Source organism: Passer domesticus, chromosome 8 (genome assembly GCF_036417665.1).
Source record: "Passer domesticus isolate bPasDom1 chromosome 8, bPasDom1.hap1, whole genome shotgun sequence".
Taxonomy (NCBI): Eukaryota; Metazoa; Chordata; class Aves; order Passeriformes; family Passeridae; genus Passer; species Passer domesticus.
Window position 1 is genome coordinate 55,651,504 of NC_087481.1, and position 23,660 is coordinate 55,675,163.

The 23,660-nt window shown below is 41.3% G+C and overlaps 1 protein-coding gene and 2 long non-coding RNA genes across 11 annotated transcripts; 1 reads left to right on the forward strand and 2 right to left on the reverse strand.

Annotated features, from left to right (window-relative positions):
• Nucleotides 1-258: 258 nt before the first annotated feature.
• Nucleotides 259-11,645, reverse strand: LOC135306933 (uncharacterized). 2 transcript variants are annotated; one of them, XR_010367665.1, is made up of 4 exons: nt 11,469-11,645; nt 9,592-9,663; nt 3,965-4,110; nt 259-1,013 (listed from the first exon to the last, which is right to left on the reverse strand). It is a non-coding gene; the product is annotated as an uncharacterized LOC135306933 (long non-coding RNA). The 2 variants fall into 2 exon arrangements; XR_010367664.1 differs by lacking the exon at nt 259-1,013 and having other exon boundaries at nt 3,910-4,110; nt 11,469-11,644.
• Nucleotides 10,833-21,855, forward strand: LOC135306932 (uncharacterized). Of its 8 annotated transcripts, XR_010367660.1 has the most exons (5): nt 11,114-11,830; nt 11,959-12,086; nt 13,974-14,107; nt 17,763-17,850; nt 19,599-19,806. It is a non-coding gene; the product is annotated as an uncharacterized LOC135306932 (long non-coding RNA). The 8 variants fall into 8 exon arrangements; XR_010367662.1 differs by lacking the exon at nt 17,763-17,850 and having other exon boundaries at nt 11,118-11,830; nt 19,599-19,803; XR_010367661.1 differs by lacking the exons at nt 13,974-14,107; nt 19,599-19,806 and adding an exon at nt 21,571-21,855 and having other exon boundaries at nt 11,122-11,830.
• Nucleotides 18,006-22,887, reverse strand: TEX36 (testis expressed 36). Its single transcript, XM_064431569.1, has 4 exons — nt 22,737-22,887; nt 21,728-21,862; nt 19,682-19,762; nt 18,006-18,364 (listed from the first exon to the last, which is right to left on the reverse strand). The coding sequence occupies exons 1-4, from the start codon at nt 22,782-22,784 to the stop codon at nt 18,116-18,118; spliced, it is 513 nt and encodes a 170-aa protein (XP_064287639.1). The 5' UTR covers nt 22,785-22,887; the 3' UTR covers nt 18,006-18,115.
• Nucleotides 22,888-23,660: the final 773 nt, after the last annotated feature.

The window sequence follows — 23,660 nt, forward strand, 5'->3', positions numbered from 1 at the left end:
ACCCCCGCGGCTTTGAGTTCCACCCATGGAACAAATTACCAACTTTATACGAAGAATTACAAGTCGCAAAAGTTTAAGTAGCATGACAGTAGTTGGCACAGGGTGAAAGGTGGAATTTTGAAGAATTTTATTATGGGGGTCTAGGGACAAGATGGAGGGATTTGGGCATTGTCCTGTCCTTCTTCCTAGTGTCCATCTTCTGGGTGATGGTGGCACTCTAGGATTGCTGTAAATTAGAAAGTCACTGTCTGACATAGGTGATAGGTATTGGAACATAACTGTAAATATCAAACATATCATTTATAGTATAGAAAGACAACACCAGCCCAGGGGCAGGCACTGTGCCTCGGACTGACCTGCTGAACCTTGGCAGGCCAGACAGAAAATGTTTTAGATAAGAAATAATAAACAACCTTGAGAACGACACCCAAAGACTTCTGACTCCTTCTTCGACAGCTGGGTTGGGGAAAAGAGACTTTAAATACAGCTCGGGGTCAGCTTGACCAGAGGAGATCCCGAGAGATCCCATGGAGAAAGTTTCCTAGACTTCAAGATAGGCTAGAACCCACAAAAGTGTGAAATAGATTATAGAGGGTAGTGTAGGTGTGTCACTTGGTGAGATTTAGGTTTTGGGATTTTTAGTATGTTGTGGACGGAAGCAAGATGGAGGGCACAGGTATAGGTTGAATATTAGGAAAAAAAAATTCACCGAAAGAATAATAAAGTACTGGAATGCTCTTCCCAGGGAGGTGGTGGAATCACCATCTCTGGATGTGTTTAAAAAAAGACTGGACATGGCACTTGGTGCTATAGTCTAGTTGAGGTGTTAGGACTTAGGTTGGACTTCATGATCTTAGAGGTCTCTTCCAACCTCAGTATTCTGTGATTCTGTGATTCTGTCATCCTGGGTTTCTTCTTCATGCTTCTTCTTCCTTCTTCTTCTTGGGTTTGGGTGGCATTTGGTAATTGAGCAGAAAAGTCCACACTGCAGCTCTTTGGGATCAGTTATTGGGCTAAAAGGGAAAATAATTCAGGTGTCAGTTCTTAAGTGGATAGTTTAGTCTTCAAAGACCTTGGAACAAGAGATTGTTGGCCATGTTGTGCCTTCTAATGAAAAGCTGCCGAACTTACAGTTGTGATGCTGTTTTACTGATAAGAAATAATAAACACTTGAGTCCAAACATGAACTACCCTCTCAAGTGCCTTCAATCCAGACCCAGAGAAACCAATAGATGATGACTGAAAGGAGTGGATGGTGTGGGACACCCAGCCCAGCTCGGCATTGGCACATTTGGTTCTTCAGATTCTCATGCTCTGGTTTCCCTTCTGGTGAACACAGATCCACTTCTCTCCAAAGCAATGCTTGTAAAGCACTACGAGATCACAGATTTAAAACAAAACTCCTGAGAGACCTTGGAAATGTGTGACAGACTGGGTTCTGCTCTGGCCCCCCTAAACACCCTTTTTGAAAAAAATCTCAGAACACTGAAATTCTGTGCCTGAAATAATGTCTTACTGTGAAGGACCAAAGGCTGTGGGATGTAGATTCCCAAACACTGATCCTTACAGCTTCACTAAATAAAACAATTACTAACAGCCTCTTATTCCAAAAGATCAGTCAAATAATTTAGATGAACTAAGGAATATAGGAGATGTATTAAAAATTATTATGCTATATGTGTATAAACATGTGCCCATCTCCTAATTTAAGGGCTTTAGTTCTGTTGAAAATGAACTTGCAATCTTCTAGGACAAACTGTCCTTCACTTCATCTAAAGCCCTGCCATTAAATTCAAAGGCAGGGAGGCTGATCTTTAATGACATTCATCTATTTATATCTCACTTCTTAAATAACTGTAGAAATCTCTTTTCAGTGTGAACAGACTACAGAATATTTGTAAATGCATGCAGCCAATACAATGCACAATTTTGTTCTGTGCTCTCTAGAAGTGCCATCCTCTCAGGTGGAATTACCAGGATTAATTTAAGGACCATTAAAGGACAAAGCCCTTCTTAAAAATGGAACCAGACCAATTTATCTCTTGGTTGCCAAGAAATGCATTTAGGAAAAAATCAGCTACTTTGCATTTTGAACATGAGATAATTTAGTAATGTCAACATCCAGCAAAATGGACTCGAGTGTTAAAGTGACTCTGCCAGGGTGTAATTAAGGCTCATGTCTTGAAGGTTATAAAGCAGATATACCTGGGCTCCACTGGGGTTGACTCCACTACACTGGCTAATTATTTTTTTTAGGAATAATGGCAAACCATGTCAGACGTCTTGCTGCTGATTTAATATCATTAAGCTTCTAGGAGACAACCTCTACCTTTCAGTTAAATCTGAAATAGCAAATGGGGCATTTAAAGAAGGGACAAAATAATTCTGGCTGTTCACCTTTCCTTGCACAAATACCTCAAAGCACATCACAATCTACAAAACATCAAAGAATCAATTTGAAGAAGTTTAAATGCACATTCAGACAGGAAAACATAATGAAAATTGCACAGATATTTTACTAAATTTACCAGGTTTTATTTGAACTATCTTGGAGGCTTTTTGCTGAGTTTATTATTCATTGTTTAAATTCTTTGGGGAAGTTTTTCCCAATTGCTGTAATCATCTGTGTTAGCTGTTCCATTCCCACTAAACCCTTTCTAATACAGCTTGATCAGACTCAAGGAAAGCAATTCAGGTGCTGCTCTGCACAGAAGCAACACAAAGCAGTAAAATAGTTCCCTTTTATGCATTTCTGAAAATTGTCTTATATTTAACGCCTGAAAGTTATCCATCTGAAAGGTTATCCATTATCTTCTTACAGGAACTTCTGGATTTTTATTCCTGAAGGTCTGAAAATAATTTAGAAACTACCAGTGTTGTATCCATGTGGGGAGTTAGAATGATTCTCCCAAATATGCTTTGATGCAACTTTAACACCTAATTTCATTTCTTTCATGATGTCCAAACACCAGCATAAACTGGTTTCCTCATTTCATCCACCCCTCTTCAACATTAGTTTCCTCTGTAAATTTGTAATAATAATTCTTGGGATACATTTCTGGAATTGTTTGTCACATTAGCAGTTGATTGTTCTGATGTTTCAAGGGTTTTTTTTCAGGTTAAAAAGTAATTACAAAACTGAAGAAAAATTAGCTCTCTCCTGACAGTTTACTTGTTCTATCAGCTTACAATAGACATTTGAAAATCCAAATTTATTATCTTAACTAGTGAACCATAACAAAAAATTTCTACTAGAACACAAAGGCATGATTTTCATATTAGCTATAATTAAAAAAAAATATCTTACAGCACAGTAAAGATTAGATCTGGTTGGAAACAGGAATTTTCCTCATCATCTTCTTTTTTTTTTTTTTTAATTAAGATACGAACTCTTTATCCAAACCCCAACCATTCAGTTTTCAACAGAGAGGACCTTGGTGATGCTGCCAGGAAGGCTGACAAGAGCTGAAATTTTCCACTGGATACAGACAAGATTTTGTCAAAAAGGAAGTGTTATTTAATAGTTCAAAGAATTCCATCTAGTTTAGCTTAACTGTTGTTTTTCAATTTTTTTGGTTTATTTCAGCTCTGTCATTTTTTGACACGCCAGTACCCAGCCCTGCCTTTGTTCCTTATTCCCTGCCACTCTTGATTTGGGTATATTTGAAATAATTTCTTGTTTATCTTTCCATCATCAGTTGTTTGCTCTTCAAATTCCCTTCTTAGTCTTGCTTGACTTTTTCCTGTAATGGTTTGTTCTTTCTGTAGGATCCATTTGGGCAGGATTTCCATTCTCTCTGTTTGGCTTGGATAACCCCTTAAACTGTACCAGCAGACCAAAAATCTGTGCTGCTGATTGAGCAATTAAGATTCTTTAGGCACGTTAATGAAAGGACACTGACAAGTGACTGAGCTATATATAATCATGGCCTTTTAGAACACCAGCAAATAAATTCACTAATACCAGGTCTTTTAGACCCCATTAGAGAGCAGAGTCTGTGAGGCAGGCTGAGCATTTCATCAGGTCGGCCAGGTCTGTGCTGGGTTTTGATGAGCTCCTCATTGCCATACATGAACTTTCCAGATGAGATTCCTCGCCTGATTATTTCCCTGGGGGATGGGAAGAGCACAGCCCTAATTAGCAATCTACTTTGATATGAAATAAATATTAATTGCCTTTTCTAATCTGAAGGTGTCCACAACCCTTGCCTTTTACTATTAACAAGAACCCCCTCTTTTTTTTTTTTTCTTTTTTTTTTTTTTTTAATTCTGAAATGTTTGTTTTCCTTTTACATTTAAATGGGCCTTAAACTTGCTCAGGCAATATCTCATAGTCACAGGTTTGGGTTGTGATATTCTTGCAAAAACACTGGGAGTTTTAATTCAATTATCTGATTTCTAGAAAAATCTGTAGGATTATATTGCTGAAATATCAGCCACATATAAACATTCACTTAAATTCCTTGCACAAACAAGTATAGATAATAAATACAATATCTATTTTTATTTTAATACTTATTAAAATATTAAAGGAATATGGGCTTACCCCTGTAAAAGTATCTGCCTGGAATTAATCTAACAAGTGACTCCTGCTAAATGTTTAAGGGATAAAGCACCATATACAAGGAAGTCAAAGAGGTGGCTCTCCACAAAAGCAATTAGAAGTTATCAACGCAGAGAAATGATTATTAATAATAAGGTGGCAAAACAAGGCATGGGAGTCCTGAGTGTGAGGAACGGGGGAGGAAGCAGAAAAGCAGAGAGGAAATGAGAATTCTCCTTTGTAGTCAGTGCTGGATTTTCCTCAAGCAAACCTTCTTTATCCTCTGCCTCATTTTCCTTTGAAAAAAAACAGCAAAGCAGTTTTCTTACAAACATCCACAGAAATCATCTTTCTGTAAGAAACCTCAGGAATACAATGTAATTTTTACAGCTTTTCCTCTTCAGTAAGAGAGCAATGGCAACCTGGCAGAAATAAGAGGCAGGCATGAAAGCCTAGCGAGGATTTTTTTCTTATTATCACACCATCGCATCTGAAATAATTCCAGGATTCCAGCCAAGATCTTTGACACAAGTATTTGTAATGTTGAGCTGAAATACCAACCCAAAATGCAGCCAAGCACTGTTTGCTGAGACAGAAATCCTCCTGCAGGGTTTCTAGATTTATGTGTCTTCAGGAGATGGGGGGGAAAAAAAAGAAATCCTGAAGTTTTTCTGAACTGATACAGCTTCAGGATTAAGGGTGATCTGTAGACAAAACATTTTGCAAGGCTTTTTATCCCTGCCATGGGAGACATTTCACTTGAACGTTCTATTTCTGGAGCAACGGGGGATTTTTAAGTTTGCTAAAACAACTGAAGACATTCTTCAAAACAATACAGTGGGTCTTTCTTGTGAGAGCAGAGCTAATCAAACACACATCCTGTGCTATTGATGTCAGCCAGCTGCTCATGGCACTACTGGAGTCTCTGCTTTTAGGCCAACAGGAGTATTATGGACTGTTTCCTCCATCTGCTCTCAAAGCAAATGCCAAGATGGTCAAGGTGTCAGAACATCCCACTGAAAACTACATCAAAGGAGTGACCTAAGCTGCTGTGCCAGGACTGGAGTCTCGGCAGAGGCAAAATCTGCAGAAACAAATACAACAGCAAATCTAGAAAATACAAGATAATTCAAGAGGAACAGCCCTGGATGGGCTTTGAGGTCTCCAAAAGCACAAAATACCAAAAGGTGTAGTTAAGGAAATATATAATGTGATCCCACATGGCTGCAGCCACCTCTTTGTAACCTGAGAATAAAGATTTCCTTAACACAGAACGAGAGGAGAAAGCTGGCAGGAAAGGTATTTCCAGGATGGGTGAGGTGACTCAGGCTCTGAGAGGCTGGGAAAAGGGAACAGGAGAGGAATGGGAAAGGAGGGGGTGATTGACATGGACACAGTGCAAGGAAGCAAGGAGGGTGTTGGCAAAGAACACGCTTTGGTGGAAGCAAAACCACTTCCAACAAAACTGAGTGTGGGGTTTGGTTAAAATCTCCCTTGGGAGCTGCATCATTTTTCTACAGACTGGAAGGAATGGTTCATAAATAAGAACAAGTACCTGGCAGACAGCAGCCAGATAAGGGTGCTCAGATATCCCTGGTCTCTGAGCTCTCAGCTGCCTGGAGACACCAGAGCAGGGGTGCAGAGGGCTCTGCAGGCAGAGCTCAGCTCAGCTTCCACCTGAGACCACCTCTAGGAAAAGGGAGCTGAGGTTTGCTCCCTGGGGAGCCCAGCCAGCCCAGGCTGGCTCTCAGAGCCCACCACACGTGCCTCAAAATCCAGATGTTTACCTCAGCTGCCTGCTGGGCATGTCTGAGGCCGAGCCAGCCCTCCCAAGCAGGATTTCACTGCCATGGACAGAGGCACCTGAAGGACAGGGGGCAGCTAAGGAGGAGAAGAGCAGCTGCCTTTGGCAAAAGCAGACACCACCACATCACTCCCACTCCACCAGAGACTGCAAAACCAGCAAATCCAAATGTGCAGGACTGTCCATCTCTCCCACCTGCCTTCCTTTCCCTCCCCTTGCTGTAGCAGGGGGATCCAGTCCCTGACACCTCATCAGGGGGAGCAAAATTCAATTTTATCAGTGCTGCCAAAAAGACCTGGATGAATTCTGGCCTGCTGGGCCCAAAAAAGAGTTTAAACTCGTTAGAAATTCTAGGCAAGCCTCGAGGTTATCAGTGAGATTTTTTTCCTACAGCAACAGTCAGAAAAGCCTGTGGATTCCAGGCTTCCATTTCCATGTAAAGCACCACATCTCCCTGACTGACCGACCAGGCTATTATGATTTGTGTATTAAAGCCTTGTGTTTTCCACCTATCGAGTGCATAAACAACAGTTTAACCTTTATCCCAAGGCATGTACACCCCTCTGCTCCCAGAAAAATGAATTCATGTTTAGCAGTCAAATCAGTATCAACCTGACCTTTAAACACATCAGTGTTTCTTGGAAAAATATTATGGCTGGGATGCCTGCTGTGGTAAACAATATTAGCTGCTCCAACCCATGGCTGAGCCATGCTGTGAGGAGCCTTATCAAAATAAGGGGGTGAAAACCAGCAGGGACTGCAGATCTTCTGACAAACTCCACAGGATATGAAGAACAATGTAAATGTAACAGTACTGGCAGATATATTTCTATATTACTGTTCCAGAGATAACAGCTAAGGTGAATCATTTCCCACCACCTACAGCACTGAATTATTTCAAATTCTGAAGGGACCATATTTATTTCATTGGTAGGTAGCAATTTACTTAGCTGAAGATCATTATATTTATGTGTCTGTGAAATCCTCACAATAATTATATATTTGAGCTGTCTCAGAAGTGCTATATATATTCTCATTAGTCATGTACTTCCAAGGATATTATCATTTTTTTTTCCTTCAACAACCTTTGCAATCTGAGTGTGAGGTACTGCACTGCACATGAACCTCAATTCTTACAGTTTTCTTAAACTCCAGTTTAATCAAACAGCAGGGTGGCCTATATTCAAATGCAAATGCTAAGCGTGCTATGAAATATCTTCATTCCCTTAAATGACTGCACTGTGGAGCTTATTTAAAACAGACCACACTGTGCAACAAAACAGAGGAGGACATGGGAAAAAAGTCCCCTGTTTGATATTACTTTTGCCAGACTTCTCCAAAAAAGGTCATGAAAATGTTTAGAGCAGGGTAAGGAGATCAAGGCGAGGGGGTTCCTGTCGTTCCAGTCCTATCTGTGCCAAGCAGTCAATTACACCCCGTGGGTGGAGAGAGGTCCATTTGTTTTCTTCAATGCACTTCACAAGTCTCATGTGAAAAATATTTTGAAAACACAAAACGTTGCAAGGCTCTAAATGCAAATGGCAGCCCGTGGAGCCAGAGATTAATAACCCAAGGAGGATCAGTACACGCTGACATTAAAACTCACGGCCCTCAGACTTGCAGGAGAAGATCACGCTGTCCTTCACAGCAGCTTGTTACCCTCCAAAGTGTTCCTGCAGGATTACCAACTCAGTTTTTCCCTCTCCTTTTTAATGCAAAACAGAGATGAGGTGGCAGGCTGGCACCCCTGGAGATGGATGCTGGTGGTTCATGTAAACACTCCACCCTTCTGCAGAAAGATTGAGCCAAAGAAACCCAAGAGCTTTAAAAATATTAATCCCTCACATCACTACTGGCATTCTGTCCAGGTTCTTATTTATTTGAACACCTTCCACAAGCAATAAGGAAACAGCCTCAGTTGTATTTTCCTTTACCATTCTTGCCAAAATCAGAGAGATTTCAGTTTCTTTCTCCTTTTTGAAAACAACTGAGTACAAAAAGATTTAATGTCGAACTTGTTTTGATACACCAGGTCATATCAATTACTCACTAGCCTTAGACCTGCCAAAATGACAAGTTCCAGCTGAAATCAACAAGCAGCACAGGTAGAAGACTTGCCATTACATCCCATGGATGTAGTGCAGTAACAAATCAGCCACAGCCCCTGTAACACTGTGACAGTCCAGCAGCAATGCACTGCAACCACCAAAATCTGCAAAGAAAAGGGCACAGGCTAAATTCTGTTTCAGGCTGTGCAAGCACAGGTTGAAACAAAGAGAAATAGTTCTCATTCTTTTTGCTGGTTTGGAAAATTGAGCAGTGAGGGAGATGCTGAGGAATATCAGTTCCTCCTATCATCAACCCATTTCTGCTGTGACCTTCACTCTTCCCTTTGGCAAGTACCTTTGTGCAAATGTTTGCCATGAAAATTAAACCCCCATCCTATTGTTAAAAGAAAAGGTTCAGTTCAGATCACTGAAAAATCAATTAAAAAAGCAAAAGTACAAAGTTTCCTGGAAAGCACCTGCACAGTAAATGAAAATCAAGCAGTAATTGACTTTGAGGAGCTCACTGCACCTCTCACCCTACGTATTTATCTATATCTATGCTACAAATCCATGATACTTCTTGACTTTGCTGAGGCTGCTTCTAAGTAGTACAGTTACACATAGGATCTACTTTTTCTCTTCAGGTAAGAACCTATTTCTACCTATAGAAATGTATTTATTTATTTATTTAGACACTCCATGGTTATGGAAGCAAGCACTGAGCAAATGTAAGTAAGCATGGCTTGGGAAACAGACAGACTCACTGTGAAACCCCCCCACAGCAAATTAATCAGCCTAAAAGACTCTCACAGTTTGAAACTGGGCTTCCTAATCTATGATGGCTGCCACATTTAGCTGATGATGATATAAAATAAACATCACACCTTTAAACTTTTCCCAGGGCTGATAAATCAGCAAGGAGGGGATGACTCTCACGAGAGGATCGTGCCTGTGGTTAGCAGAGTCCCACAGATACACAAGAGATGCAATTATGCTGGAATAGCCAATTCTAGAGCTCTGACATGGCTTATTATTTGACTAGCAAACAAGGAACTTCTTCAACTTAATTGCAGCCGAGCTATTCTAATGTTGATCTTTTTCATCCTTCTTTTCCTTTAACTATGTCCTTCATAGAATTTAGTTTTATTTTAATTCTTTGGTTGTCGATGTGCCCATTTCTTGGATCTGTTTCATACCTGCTACAGATATGCACAGCTTCTGAATAAGTGTAGTTGCTGATAAGATTCACCCCCATCATAGCTCACTTGCTAGAAATTTGTGATTCAGAGTAAAGGAATTTTCAGCATTAATTTCAGCCATGCACTGTTAGAGGTTCTTAACTGTGGCAGTGCCATGCTTCTGAAATGTATGAAATTACTGACACTCTTGGTGCAATGTTTACCTTTGGATGTATCAGATGATATTGTGCCTTGTACCATAGTGTCTGTAAGTGTGACAAGGAATTTATAACTACAGGAGGCAGCAGTAAATATGCATCAGGAATTATCCTCTGGGATAATTCCTCTGGGCTCTGGCAGGGGTGACAATCCGCGGAGCTGCAGGTGCTGATCACCACCTCAGCCACACACCAAGGACACAAACTTGTCCTGCCTGAAACCATTTCCATCCCCCTGCAAGGTAACCCCTCCGTCACCCTAAACACAAGGAACAAATGATTTTCACTAATTAACAAACAGCCCTGGCACAGGGCCCAGGCCCCGACTGCTCCGGTACCGGCTGGAAGGAGCACGGCAGAGCAACTGCTTTGGCAGGTTTGGGACTCTAAAGGTCAAGTAATTACCAGCCTTTCGGAAGCATAAACTGCCTTTAAAGCCAGCAGAGCAAGCAAAAACTATTAGGAGATTCATCCAACATTTATCTTTTAACTTGTTATCTCTGATACACAAACTCATTCTTATACTGTTTGCATTGCAGTGCATAAAATATTAAAATTAAAAGGCTTAGGGACTTCTGAGGGGAAAAAAGAGAGTAAAACTATTTTAGATTCAGAAACATTTCATCAATATGTAGTGTATTTGCATACTGGAATCAGAGAGCCCTGATTATGCATGTTTATTGATTTTGGCTTTGTTTTGATTAATGATAAAACTATGATCCTTCTTGTAAGGTAGCAGGGCTTGAGGGAGCTCAGTGCAATACAAATGTTTTGTATTTTAAGAAATCCTATTTATGCAAATAAGAGCACATTCACATGCATTTTGCTCAAGCATGGTTGTAACAAAGCTTTCCAAACATTCTCTTTTATACTCTGGATAATTTGGGGAGGCATGTTTAATACAAAAATGCCGCATAACAATTACTTTTTTCTTCATTATGAATGGCTCCCATTATATCACCTTGGACAAAAGAACAAGCTTCAATTCCCACTGAGCCTAATTTATTATCGCAGCCAAAGATATTGTTTTGTGTCAGAGTGAATGCAATATTTCTAGAAATGGACTGCAAAAATCCTGCTGGGGAAGTTCAAGGAGACTAGGGAGAAGGGAGAAACAAAAAACAGTCTGGAGCTGGCTGGAAAAGTTTTTGCGTTTCTGGAAAAGTAATGTTGGCATGTTTGCCTCCAGTCCAGAAAGGGGGAGAGAGGTTTCCACCAGACAAAGCAGCTGTAAATACTCATTAGCAGAGTGCAAGGAAAACGTGAGGACAGACTCCCAATGTGTCATGTCCTAAGGACATCAAGAGTTGTGACAGATTCTATTCCTGCCTTAGTTACCAGCATTTAGACCATCCACTGGGCAGTGGGCTGAGATGATTCTGAATTTATCCAACCAGACATCTGCACATCAAGATAAATAAAATTATCAGTTGGCCTGTGTTCTGACACTTGAATTATCTCACAAATCTCAGCAGGATCTTTGTCTGTATGACAGCTGCCATATTGGCCTCTGATATCTGCTTTGGCAGCAAGGTCAGAATCTGGAATCTGAACATAAGAGCAACCTGAGAATAAGCCAGGGAGTGGAGGTGAGGAAAATCCTCCTCCTTAAGTTACAACTCCCAAACACTCTTTTTTGGCAACTTTGTAGTCCAAAGCTGTGTTGTAGAAGGATACGGAACAAAAGTGTCCACATCTGCAAGCAAGGCTGACCCATCTGCTGGGAGAACATCTGACAGCTTCTTTTTTAAAGGACAGTGGGGTTTGTTTGCCCTCTGTGGGCTGTGGGGGCTGGGGACAACAGAACACCACGAGAACACCTATGGAACACCTATGGAACACCTCTGGAACACCAACAGAACACCACCCCTCCCATCATCCTCCGCTGACTCTGAGTATTTCCTTCCACAGCAGCTCAGAGCTGCTCCATGCTGCAGGAAATCTGGTTCAATCCCCTCTCCAGGTGCTCCTGTGTGTTTGCAGAGAGACCCAGTCAAGCTCAGAGGGAAGAGGAGGGGTCAGCTGCACAGCAAGGAAAGGTCAGGCTGCCTCACCACCATTCCTGCATCTCTCTGGGAAATTTGGGCTCTTTATGTCTTCACTGGTTAATAACCCCTCTTCCACTTCAAGGACTTTGTTACGTGAAATGTTCACCTTGCCCTTCCAGCTCCAGCTGCTGGGAACTCCTCTCCAGTTTCAGAAGAAATGGCGTTGCCCACTGAAAGCTTTTGCTCACCAGTGCTGACAGAACACAGCATTCCCGGCTCCACAGGGATCCCCTCTGGAATTGCTCAGGTCAGGAATAGGAGCCAGGACAGAGTGGGGAGATCCCTGCTCTTTCCTGAACACAGCACAGGAACTGCCCCTCCCAGGGGCTCTGCAAGAAGGGATCAGCCAAGCCATGAGGGCACACACACATTTGTGCCTCCAAAAAAACAAGTTTGACTTGTTTTTCAACTCACTTGAAAAGGCAAATATGGTTTGAAATTTCTAATTTTTGTAAGGAATTATTTAACCCAAAGGCTAAAGCTGTTTTATATTTAAGACCGAATTTAGCTTGAAGCATAAAGAAAACTCTAGCATAAATTAGCACATATTGAAAACTTGATGCTAGAGAAATAAAAAGTTGGTTTAAATCCAAGTGGTAAACCAAAAAACCAATTTTGTGAATTTGCTGGATACTGTCAGTGATTAAATAAGTAATTGTAATCAGATTATAGACTCTCTGAGACAAAATAAAATAAATGAGTATTGAAAAACCTTTGAACTTTGTAAGCATCAAACCCCATGAGATATTTCTATTTATGCTGGAATCAAGTTGTTGCATTTCTCTGACACAATTTGAGAGCTCACTGATATCAGTATAAATCTGATAATTCAACTCCCAACTGTACCTCTAGCACTAATATAACACATATTAAATTCAAGCCACTCAACACATCTGCCCTCCTATGGAACCAAGCTGCATTGCAGGTCACAAAACAGTCTGAAGAACAAATGTTAATTCTCGTCTCAATGATAGCACATTTAATTCAGAATGAAAATTTACATCCCAAATGCAATGAAAATCTTCATAGCAGTGATGTAAAGCTGGAAGTGTGGAGATTAAAACCAGGAACAAAGATAGGATTAGGCATTTTTGATGGAAAATATTGCGCTTCTGCATCAACAGCCTTCCCCTCCAGTCCTCTTTTTTTCTTAAGTCTTTAAACCTGGTGCTTAACTCGGTCTATGAAATATTCCACAATATGTTGGTCAGGCTGGGCTTTAATTTCAACTCAACTGAAGAAGCATTGTGAAAAGAATCACTATATCCCAGCGGAATCAGGAAATTACACTTTATTTATTGGGTTTGCCTTTCCCACAAGTAGACAGAGCCATATAGCATCTGATTTCCCTGTGAGGGGAGACACAGCTTGAAAGAGCCCTGCCAATGAGCCACTGGGCCATTGACTAATTAAGCAATCAGATGAGGAGGGTCACTTAGGGTCATTAATGCATGACTGCAATGCCATTTGAGTGTCTGGTTAATACCATAGGGCCTGAGCCCACAACAGTTTACATCTGGGCACAGGACTTGACACTCGTGCTGCTCTGTTTGCATATTAACATTGCCATTTGTAGGTGCTGGAATGTACTGGGCAGTCCAAACACAACCTTCCTTTTTGGGGGTGTGGGGTGAGAGAGGGACAGGAGACCTTCATTTTAAATCTGTTTTCATAGTATTGTTTCAGTTACAAAATCTGTCATTCCGTAGAATATTGAAAAGGATCACGAAAATACATACTTGTTGCTATTAGAGTAGTGCTCTGTGAGCACTACTTCTACATATCCCACAGCAAGGAATTAAAAGAAAAGGAATTAAAATTCCTAAGACTCTTCTGATTTTCTGAACTGGAAAACCACCACCCTCTACCTGGTCTGCCAGAGCTGCTGCATTTTGTTTGCGACAGTTAAACACTGGCCTGGTGAGAAAGCACAGGGTTTTCCCTGGTTCAGGGGGCTGGGCACTCACCTGTGAGCAGGCGTTCCTGAATTCCCAAGCTCCAGTCCTTGCAGTCCCAGAGGTCTCTTCCAAGCACTTCTTTGCTTCTGTTTGAATTAAACTTACCCGTTTAAAACTACATTTTTTTTCTGTACACCACATTTCAAAAATGACAGTTTGAAAGATTTCGCTTTCAGGTGAATATACTGAAGAATAACAAGCTTGACCAGACAAGAGGTAACATGATCTTCATAAAAGCAGCAGTCTGAATCATAAACTGGGTGTTTTACGGGTTCACTCACACCCACCATGGCTAAACACCCAATTTAAGGTCAGTTATGATTGCTTCCCTGTTGAATGGACTTCCCTTTAATTAGATATTCCACAGACAGTGTTTTAACAGCTAGTTATTTTATTACTTTGTTCAGGAAGCAGGAATAAACCAAGAAATTTGGGATGAGGCAGCTCTGTATAGTTCTTTCCCACTCCAGAATGGAATGGGTCTCTTGCCATCTACTGCTCTTTAGATAGGGTGGCAGCAGCAGGAGAGTCTTAAAGAAAATTAATAACAATAGTAATAGGAATAATAATAGTAGTAGTAGTAGTAGTAGTAATAATAATAATAATAATAACAATAATAACAATAATAATAATAATAATAATAATAATAATAATAATAATAATAATAATAATAGTGTTTGTGTATTGTGGCTGGAAGATAGAGATGCCTAAGAAGTTTCTGCTTAATTTCAGAAATTTTATTTCTTGCCAACCAGCATGGCCAGTGTATCAGCATAAACATTTCCATTAGACACAGGCCTGCACTCTTGGTTCAACATCAGCACCACCACAGTAATACCAGTATTTTCCTCAGTTAGGGAAATGTTAAACCAGTAAAAGAGCATTTAAAGAAGCTTAATATCATCCCCACAAGAACTATATCACTGTAGATAAATGAGCATCAGCTTTGGGTTTAGGCAGAGCTGGGACAGAATTGCCACTGTGTAACTGTGCAGCACAGGGAATGAAATGGACTCACCTCCAGTGCCACATCAAGTTTCTTCACTCTAACCTTGAGAGTACAAGCTAAGGAACAACATTTCAGCTACATGGAGTGATTGGATTATGAACACATGATTAGATTAACAGCAGATGACTTGGAAGTCAAACTGCTGCATCCCCACTGAATTACCAGCTCCAGCAGCAGCAGAACTCCCCCTCCAGTGCTCCCCACAGTCCCAGCTTTAAGGACTTCTTTAAGTCTTTAGACACCAAGTAAACAAAAGACAAAATTTCCATTTGCCTCCTATTGTACAACCCCAGTGTGCTCTCACAGAACACCAGGGTCTCATTTCACTGTTCACACCACCTCACAAATGACACAGCTACAAAAGGGGACACCAGCTCACCAGGGCCATCACAGGCTGAGCAACAGCAGCTTTGAGGGAGACCCCAGCCTCACATCTCATTATCAGCAATCAGGACAGAAAGAGGGAAAAGAAAACCAAGCACAGTTTAAAGAAGTGAACATAACACCGCAGAAACAATCACAAGTCACCCAGCACAGCTCCAGCCGAGAACCAAGGGGCTTCAGCCGGGCGTGGAAACTTCAGTGGCGAAGGTGTTACTCCTCAGCTCAGCTCTGTTAACCACAGAATCACAGGATGTCCTGAGCTGGAAGGTCCCACAGGGAGCATCAGTCCAGCTCCTGGCCCCACACAGACACCCCAACAATCCCACCCTGTGCCCTGTCCAAACCCTCCTGGAGCTGTGGCAGCCCTGGGGCTGTGCTCATTCCCTGGGGAGCCTGTTCAGCCCTCTGGTTTAACTTTTTAAAATTGATTTTGTTTGAGTTCTGTGAATTTAAGTAACACACTGAAAACACTTTTAAATTAACACAAAAAAGATTTCCTAAAAATGCTGCGTGGGCAGTCCCTACATTGATGCAGGCTCAGGAGAAAAAACAGAGGCACCAATACTCCTTGGAAAGCATTAGAGGATGAAGGCTGTTGTTTCTGTAAAGAGGGTGTTTGGGTTTGATTTTTTAAAATAAAACACTGCACAAAGTATGTCCATCCTTACCAGCAGCACTTAGAACAGTATTTGGCTGATTTAACACATAATCTGATCATTCTGCTGACCCTACCTACACCCATCTGATCCTAGTGAACTCCCAGCCAAGGGCACTTTCCTGCACTGACCAGAAAATTTCAGGGGAGTTATCAGCCTTCTTTCAATTTCTTCCATTCCCAAAGAAACAAACAAAAGAAAATGCATGTTCAAAAATGTTTTAACTCAACAGGACCTTCCTCACAGAGACATTATCATCACAAGAGTAAACAAACTGATGGTTTCTATTCAAAGTACACAAATTTATCTGAGGAATTCATTATTCATTTCCAAATTCAGTGTATTGTGTCTCCTGTTATTTATCCAAGAAACACTGGCAGAGCATGAGATGTGTGGGAATCACCTGTTTTATTTAACCCACCACAGTGTATTTCAGTTTATAAGGGTTTCATGATCTCTTCAATTTCTCCTCTGCAATCTTCATTACAATATAGTTGAAAATATGTATTAATCCACAGGTTCTTTTTTTCCTTTTTTAAGCCACATTTTAACCAAAAATATGAAGAAAAAAAAAAGAAAAAGAGGGTGAGAAAAGAAATCTGGAGTGTTTCTATTGGTGTCTTAAGGCATAACAAACTGCAGCAATTTATTTCACCACATCCAGTTGTAATGCTAAACCACAGATAAACATTACTAATGGAGCAAGAATGTGTTCCTTCCTTCTGATGGAGGTCCAAGATTGCCCTTTGGAGTCTGCCAAACAGCATGGGGCACTTCATTCACCATGTGATTGGCACACACTTCAGTTCTGAATCAGAACTTTCTGGGGATGAAACTGTTGGCTAAAGCTGTGGAAATTCTGACTCTGGAGCTGTCAGGCAGGCTGTCTTTACTCTGAGAAAATGCAATTTTTTTTAATAGCACTATGTTACTTGGCTTTTTATTTGGTTTTACATTGTTCATTGATGTTTTGGATTCTGACGTATTGTGTGGCACCCCAAGAACTCTAACAGGGGGGACTCAATTAAAAAAAATGAGTTTATTATTCCAACATGTGTTAATAAACATGCTACACGTTTGGGGAATCTAATCCCATCTATTTTGATGGCACACAAAAAGGCCTTTAGCCACTGCTTGCTGATACCAAAAAATGCATCTGTTCACTGAAAGGCAGAAATGTCATTTCTTAACTGAGCTCATGTTCAAGGCAGCTCTTACAATGCAGGGTCAAGGGTTTATTTTTCCATTTATCTTGTAAAAAAAGGAAATTATCTAATAAACTTATGATTGATTTTTTCTTTTTTTGGTCAACATTATTTTGCATAGCAACAAGCTTATTTGTAGGATATTTTAAGACACATAGCTTAGCTTATTATTTTATTGATATTAATGGAAATGATCCAGAAGAGGAAAACACATCATCTGGAGATCTGACTCTAGGTGTGACTCAACTGCCTGCCACATCCTAACATCAGTGAATATTCTGGGAGCAGAGTGCTTGGAGGATTGGGTTTGAATTATCTTCCTTGAGACATGTAACTATAAAATCATGAGTTCTTTTTAAGATCCAGTCCACCCCAAACTCAAACCTCCATGCAGCCTTTCACTTCAGCTCGAGTTTTTTTCCCCCTTACAGCCATGAATTAAATTTTTGAGTGCACAAATGTTGTTCACAACACTTTTCTTTTTTCACTTCTACAACTGCTGTGCTATAACCAAATAGGACACTTATTTTGCACAGCAATCTAATGCACATCTTATTTTTTATCTACTTTCTCTAATGGCTGGTCACCTGCCTTCTCAGCCATGAAACCTTTCAGAAACGTTTCTCTCTTGCCTGAACACAGAGGGGTTTGGCTCCCTGCTGTGGTAACCCCTCAAGGGTCCAGGTCTGTTATGCTCCTGTGTCAATACAGGTGCTGTCAGCAGCCTGAGGTACAGCCCTGCCACGGATTGAGAAGCTGAAGGAGCTTTTCTATCAAGATGAGGGTCAACCAGTATCAGGTAACACAAGCACAATCCCTATCTGTGTTCTCCTAGCAGACGCATGTCTAAAAATATGCACAATCTTGTTTTTCCTTATAATGCTCCTCTTCTTTAAAGGCTTTCTAGAAATGTATGTTTTCAGAGCAATGTAAGGTAATGAACTCTCAACCACGTGCACTTTACATGAGTGTTTATTCCTTCACCGTTGTTTTGGGTAGTGAAAGTTCACATTTGCTCGGTGGATGTTCCCGAGGTGCTCTTGATTAAGATGTCTTTTATGGCTTCAGGGCTTTCTCTCAGGAGCAGCTGTGCTGGAGCTCTGTTTGTGCTCGCTGTGGCTCTGGGTGTGGTGTTTGGGGTAGCGCCTGTGGTTCTGCTCCTCCTTCCCAGGGCTCTGATCTGACACAAACGTGCTCTGGTACACGGTGACGAAGCCTTCGCTGCTGCTCCGGCCTGGCGCACGAGCCCACTCAAAGAAGTTGTGGGAGTTCTGTCTCTGCTTCTCTGGATCCAACTTCCTCACACCCATGCCCTACGGGGGAAAAAAAAGGAAAGAAAAATTCATGCAACCATATGACTTCCAGTCACAGCTTCACAGATGAATCTTGTAACAGTCACTACCCCACTGGGAAGTGAACGAAGCTGTTACCACAGTGATTGCAAGAACTCACGGTCGACCTTTAGCAAGTTAAAAATAATATTGTCAGACTCGCCTGTATGAACATTTTTGGTTGCATATATAATAGGAAGTCTGCTGACCTTCCACCTCTCAGTGCTAATAAACCACTTTTACTTTGCATTTCTGTAGCACACCAGCTACTCAAGGCTATTTAGCTACACTCGGCTAAATTAATCTTCAGAGGCACCTAAAGAAATAGGTTAATAATTCTAGGTTTGGACTGCAATAAAGAAACTGAGACAGACCATGAAATCTGAATCTTCAGTGCTATCCCTTGTGTGTCCAAACACAGAGAGACAGAGCCTGATTTTCACACTCCACAGCTCACAGGAAATTTTGGATGGAATTATGGTTGATCAGTATCTCTAAAACAATGAGACACTGCCCAAAGTGCAGAGAAATTGAGGTTACTCAGTGAATAATGAATTCCAAAAAGTCTGGGCCTGACAGAGCCCAGAATCAGACAAACTCCCTATATCACAATTCACTGCTTCCTCCTTTACTCATCATCCTGTGAACTGCACAATTTCTTTTGCTGCCTGGAATAATACCAACAATCTAAGGGGAATGGAAGAACATGAAACTGTTGCCCACAGAGAAAAGCCAAAAAAAATTTTAATTCTAGTCAAAGTTGTGGCTTCTGCAGCATACATTTAAACAGGTGTATTGTAAAGAATTCAAAGAATGCATTCTTGAGATCTGTGGGTATCCTATGGATTCTTAAATTTATGATAAAGATGAGTCTGAACAAAATATTTGGCACTGCAAATTAGAAGTTGCTGAGATATCTACAAAAATTCATTGCAAGGCAAATCACTTAGAGCAGACCAATAGGACTTTTAACTGGGTACAAAACCAAAAGAGGAATATTAGAAAATATTAGAAAATGTCAGAGACCCAAATCATGGCTTTTTCCTTCCCTTTTAGTTGTGCCATTCTCAATGACTGAATGTGCTGTTGCACCTTTGTGACAGTCCCAGAGATATCCCAGCCCTCTACTAATAAAAAGTGTCTTTTTCTTTGCTATTTTTTACATTTTTCTCTCCTCACAGTTTTGGCTTTTTTTTTTTTTTTTTTTTTTTTGCAGGGGACAGAAAAGATGCTGTGTTTAATCTCTGGCAGACCAATAGCTCTGAAGTTGCTTGATTTGTCTCAGTGCTGGGTACTTACCAGGTCAAAATACTCGACTGCATTGCATATGTCATGTCTGTTGTCATGAGAAGAGAATGGGAAGTTGTTGTTTCCTGCTTTCTGCAAGAAAAGAAATTATAGCAAAAAAAAAAAAAAAAAAAAGAAATAAATTTAAACTCTGTTTGGAGTCTATTAGTCCTTGTTCTTGTATTGTGAGATTACAGCTGCCTTTGTTCTAGCACAAAAGTCATACTCCTATGTTAAATATTCACCTGCACATGACTTTATAGGGTTAATGTGGACTTCTAATTTTTTTAATGAAATGACCAGGAGGATTTGCTGAATATATACATGATTAATATAAAAGTGCAAATTTTCAAATAAGAAATGATACATTCTGTCTGCAAAGCAGCAAAATGCTACATATATGTCAGGATTGCCTTGCTTGATTTAGTAGTAGGCCTAGAGCTAATTAAAATAAACTACAAAAGGGACCTCAAAACTGAATTAGTCTGTGATTTATGAACTGAATGTCATGGACACTGCTTGTTGCAGGGGAAGTTGAAGAGGTATTAATTGCTTAACTGATTTATAATCTCATTCTTTAACATGATCTTCATCCAGTCTCTAAATGAAACCAGAGTTTCAGAAGAAAAAAAGACAACTGCAAAAAAGTGCTATTTTAGAAATACTGAACATATCTGACTTTTTAAATGTTATCAGTGCAATATCCCAACTGTGATATTCCACTCCAAACAGAAAAGGAAGTTTTAATGCAACACAGTCTAAAAGAAGTGTTTCAACAATAGGGGAACCTGAATGAGCTCTAAAGATCAGTGTGACTGGAGGCCTGATCCAGCAAGAAGATTCACCAGACACAAAATGTGCCTGCATGGGGTCAGCTCCATGGTCAGATCTCAGGATAATTGGTTTACTAGGCAGATTCTCTTTTTTTAGTTATATTTACCAGTTCACTTGTTTTTAAAGATAAGCACCTCCTGAGTCTGTAAATTTCTTACTAAAATATGCTACTGCAACTAAATGTCAATCTCAGCATTTCAGGAATAGTGTTTATTACCAGTGCCTAAACAAACTTCCCCAGATTGTCCCATTTTAGCCTTTAGTGCATCTTTTGTGCTCTCCCCACTGATCTCAGATTAATTCTCAATTTACAGGCAAGAATTTCCCTAATTCTATATAAAAGTGGAAGGCTGGTAAAGACAAGACATTGAACTTCAGGTGAAGTCACCCTGGTGTGTTGATAAAACCTACCCTTTTCAGACAGTGGCTAAGGCCAGATGTTCCACAGAAAGGCAGAGGTAATATTAACACAGTGCATACTCATGTTACAGTATAATCTCCTTTTCATGGTCCCAGGCTTCCCTTTTAAATATTCCTTCCAAGCCCTTCATTTCTGCCCTTCACTATAGCAGAACCAGTGAAATGAACCCACTGTAACTGCTGTGCTTATAGAAAATAGAAAATGCTCTGTGCCCAAAGCGGGTGGGCAAAGCAAAGCTCAGTGTGATGATAAAATAAGGACATGAAAAGGTGCTTACAACACTGCAACATTTTAAATACTTGTGATTTTTTAAAAATACCGTATTTCCTTTCATCACAAAATTTTTCACAAATCCCATTTTTAATCAAGCCTTAAAAATGTTTGAAATGAGGAGCTTCTAACTTTTTAATGATCAAAAAGAACACTCCTTTGTGTGAATACACTGAATTTCCAACATTCATTGCCAAACAGCTGATCAAATTTCCATTAAACCTTCTTACAGGGCTTTACACACGCGCTGTGGGCTGAGATTGATCATAATGTATTCGCCGTCTCAATAATAAAAGAGAAAATCGGCAGTAATACAGCAGGACTCGAAGCAACTAAAATTATGAGTGAGTAACAGGGAAATATGTTTCTTCCGCAGCACAGGCAGCAATCACTGCATGCCCTGAGGCACAAAGTCTGCCAGCCCGCTGCGGCTGCTCCGCTAACGACCCCGAGCGCTGTTCCTACTCACGACTTAGAGAGTGACAACTTGCAAAAGAGCTCCGAAAGTCGGCTGCGCTGCCGCGGGCACTGACCTGCACCCGAGCTTTGTACTGCAGCGGCATTCTGTGCTCCTGGCCCACAGCGGCTACAGAGTTCAGCACGTGCTTTAGTGAAGCGCTTGTTACTGATTCCATCTCGCCCAGCTGCATCCCATCATCGTGAGTGAACTAGGAAATAATGAAGATTATGACCCTTTAAAAGAAAAGCCAACTGGAAAAAAAACAAAAACAAGAACAACCAACCAAACAAAAAAACCCACAAAACCCAAATAACAAATAAATCTGGTCAGAAATGTGGGCAAAATGGTATTTTCGCCGTTTATTTTTTATTACTTGGATTGCAGCAGCACCTAGTGGCTGCAGTGAGGAGCCTCCCACACACACAACACAAACCCCAACCATAAAGACATTCAAACGTAGATAAAACAACCAGACAAGAATTTTAGGAATCTTCAAGACAAGAGCGCCCAGGAACTTTCTGAAAACTGTTTACAAAGCAATAACCACCAGGGAAAACAACGACCTTCTAACCCCCCTTCCCTCCATGCTACTCCTACTGCAGTACAAGTTTGAAAACACAAAACTTTTGGGAACAGCTCAACCCCACATCGGGCCAAAGGGCTCAGAGAGCGAGGAGCAGCCTGTGCCAAGAGTGTCACAGTGCCCTGGGATGCCAAGATGTCCCAGCCCAGCGTTTCTGATGGGATCACAGTGTTCTCCCGGAGGCGAGAACTGAGGCAGACCTTGGCTGGAGCTCTCCAGAAGAGAAGGGAAATCAACCTAGGGAAAGTATCAAATAAGAGACCTCCAGCATTGCTGGAAACTGGGGCGGGGGGGAATCCAGCCAGGGTTAGTTACCAAGGCAGAACTTTTGCCCAGTGAATACGTAGGGCGCTCTTTCCTCACTCCTCAGGAATGGGAGGACTCATTTCTGACTAAAGGACACAGCCACCCTTAGCACGGTGCTTTTTTTGAGAGTTTGAGCCTCAAGAAGCCCTGAGGGGGGCACGGGGGCTTCTTGAGGCTCAAACTGGGCCCTTACCCAGTCGCTACTGTGCCCCCCGCTGTGCTCAGACCCGTCCTTAGCCATGGCTCGATGTCACTGCCACCCCGGTCACTCTGCCAGCGCCACCGCGGCTCCCTGGAGACCCGCGCCGGGAGCGGCCGGGCTGTGGAACCTCCCTCCCTGTGACCTCAGAGTGCCCCGGTGTCTCAGCGAGACCGAAAAACAGCCCCGCTCCTGCCCCTGTGCTGCAGGGCAGCGGGAAAGAGCAGCTCGTCATAGGATTCAGTGTTAAAAACAAATCAGTTCTGCACAATCACTTCAGTGACTCTTCACAGCCTGAATAGGAACGGGTGGGGAAAGGAGAGCTGGTTTTGAGGAAAAACCCAAACGACGTTAGAGATGGAATTTTTAAGATGTAACTTCCTGCTCTTTTGAAAACGCGTTTCCACACACACACATCTTAATTGAACACACGCCCAGTATTTACAGAAAACCTGGCTGCGTCTTCAGGATTATTTTTTTTTTTTTTTAATTCAAGGGCTGGCTTGGAAACATCCCAACTATTTAACTGCAGCACACTTGTCCAGTATAGCACAAACCAAGACTTTGCCTCCTTTGCCTTGACAGACTGTAAAGAAGATGACACTTGTGTTCTTTTTGTCTTCAAACTAACAGAGACTAGGTTTAGATTGGATATTAGGAATAAAACGTTCCCTGTGGGGGTGGGAGGCCCTGGCACAGGGTGCCCAGAGCAGCTGGGGCTGTCCCTGGATCCCTGGAGATATCCCTGGCCAGGTTGGACATTGGGGCTGGGAGCACCTGGGACAGTGGAAGGTGTCCCTGCCATGGCAGGGGTGGAACTGGATGATCTTTACATTCCCTTCCAGCCCAAACCATTCTATGATTCCATGATCTATATCTATCTCTCTGTGTGTACATATCTATTAAAAGATCTATAGA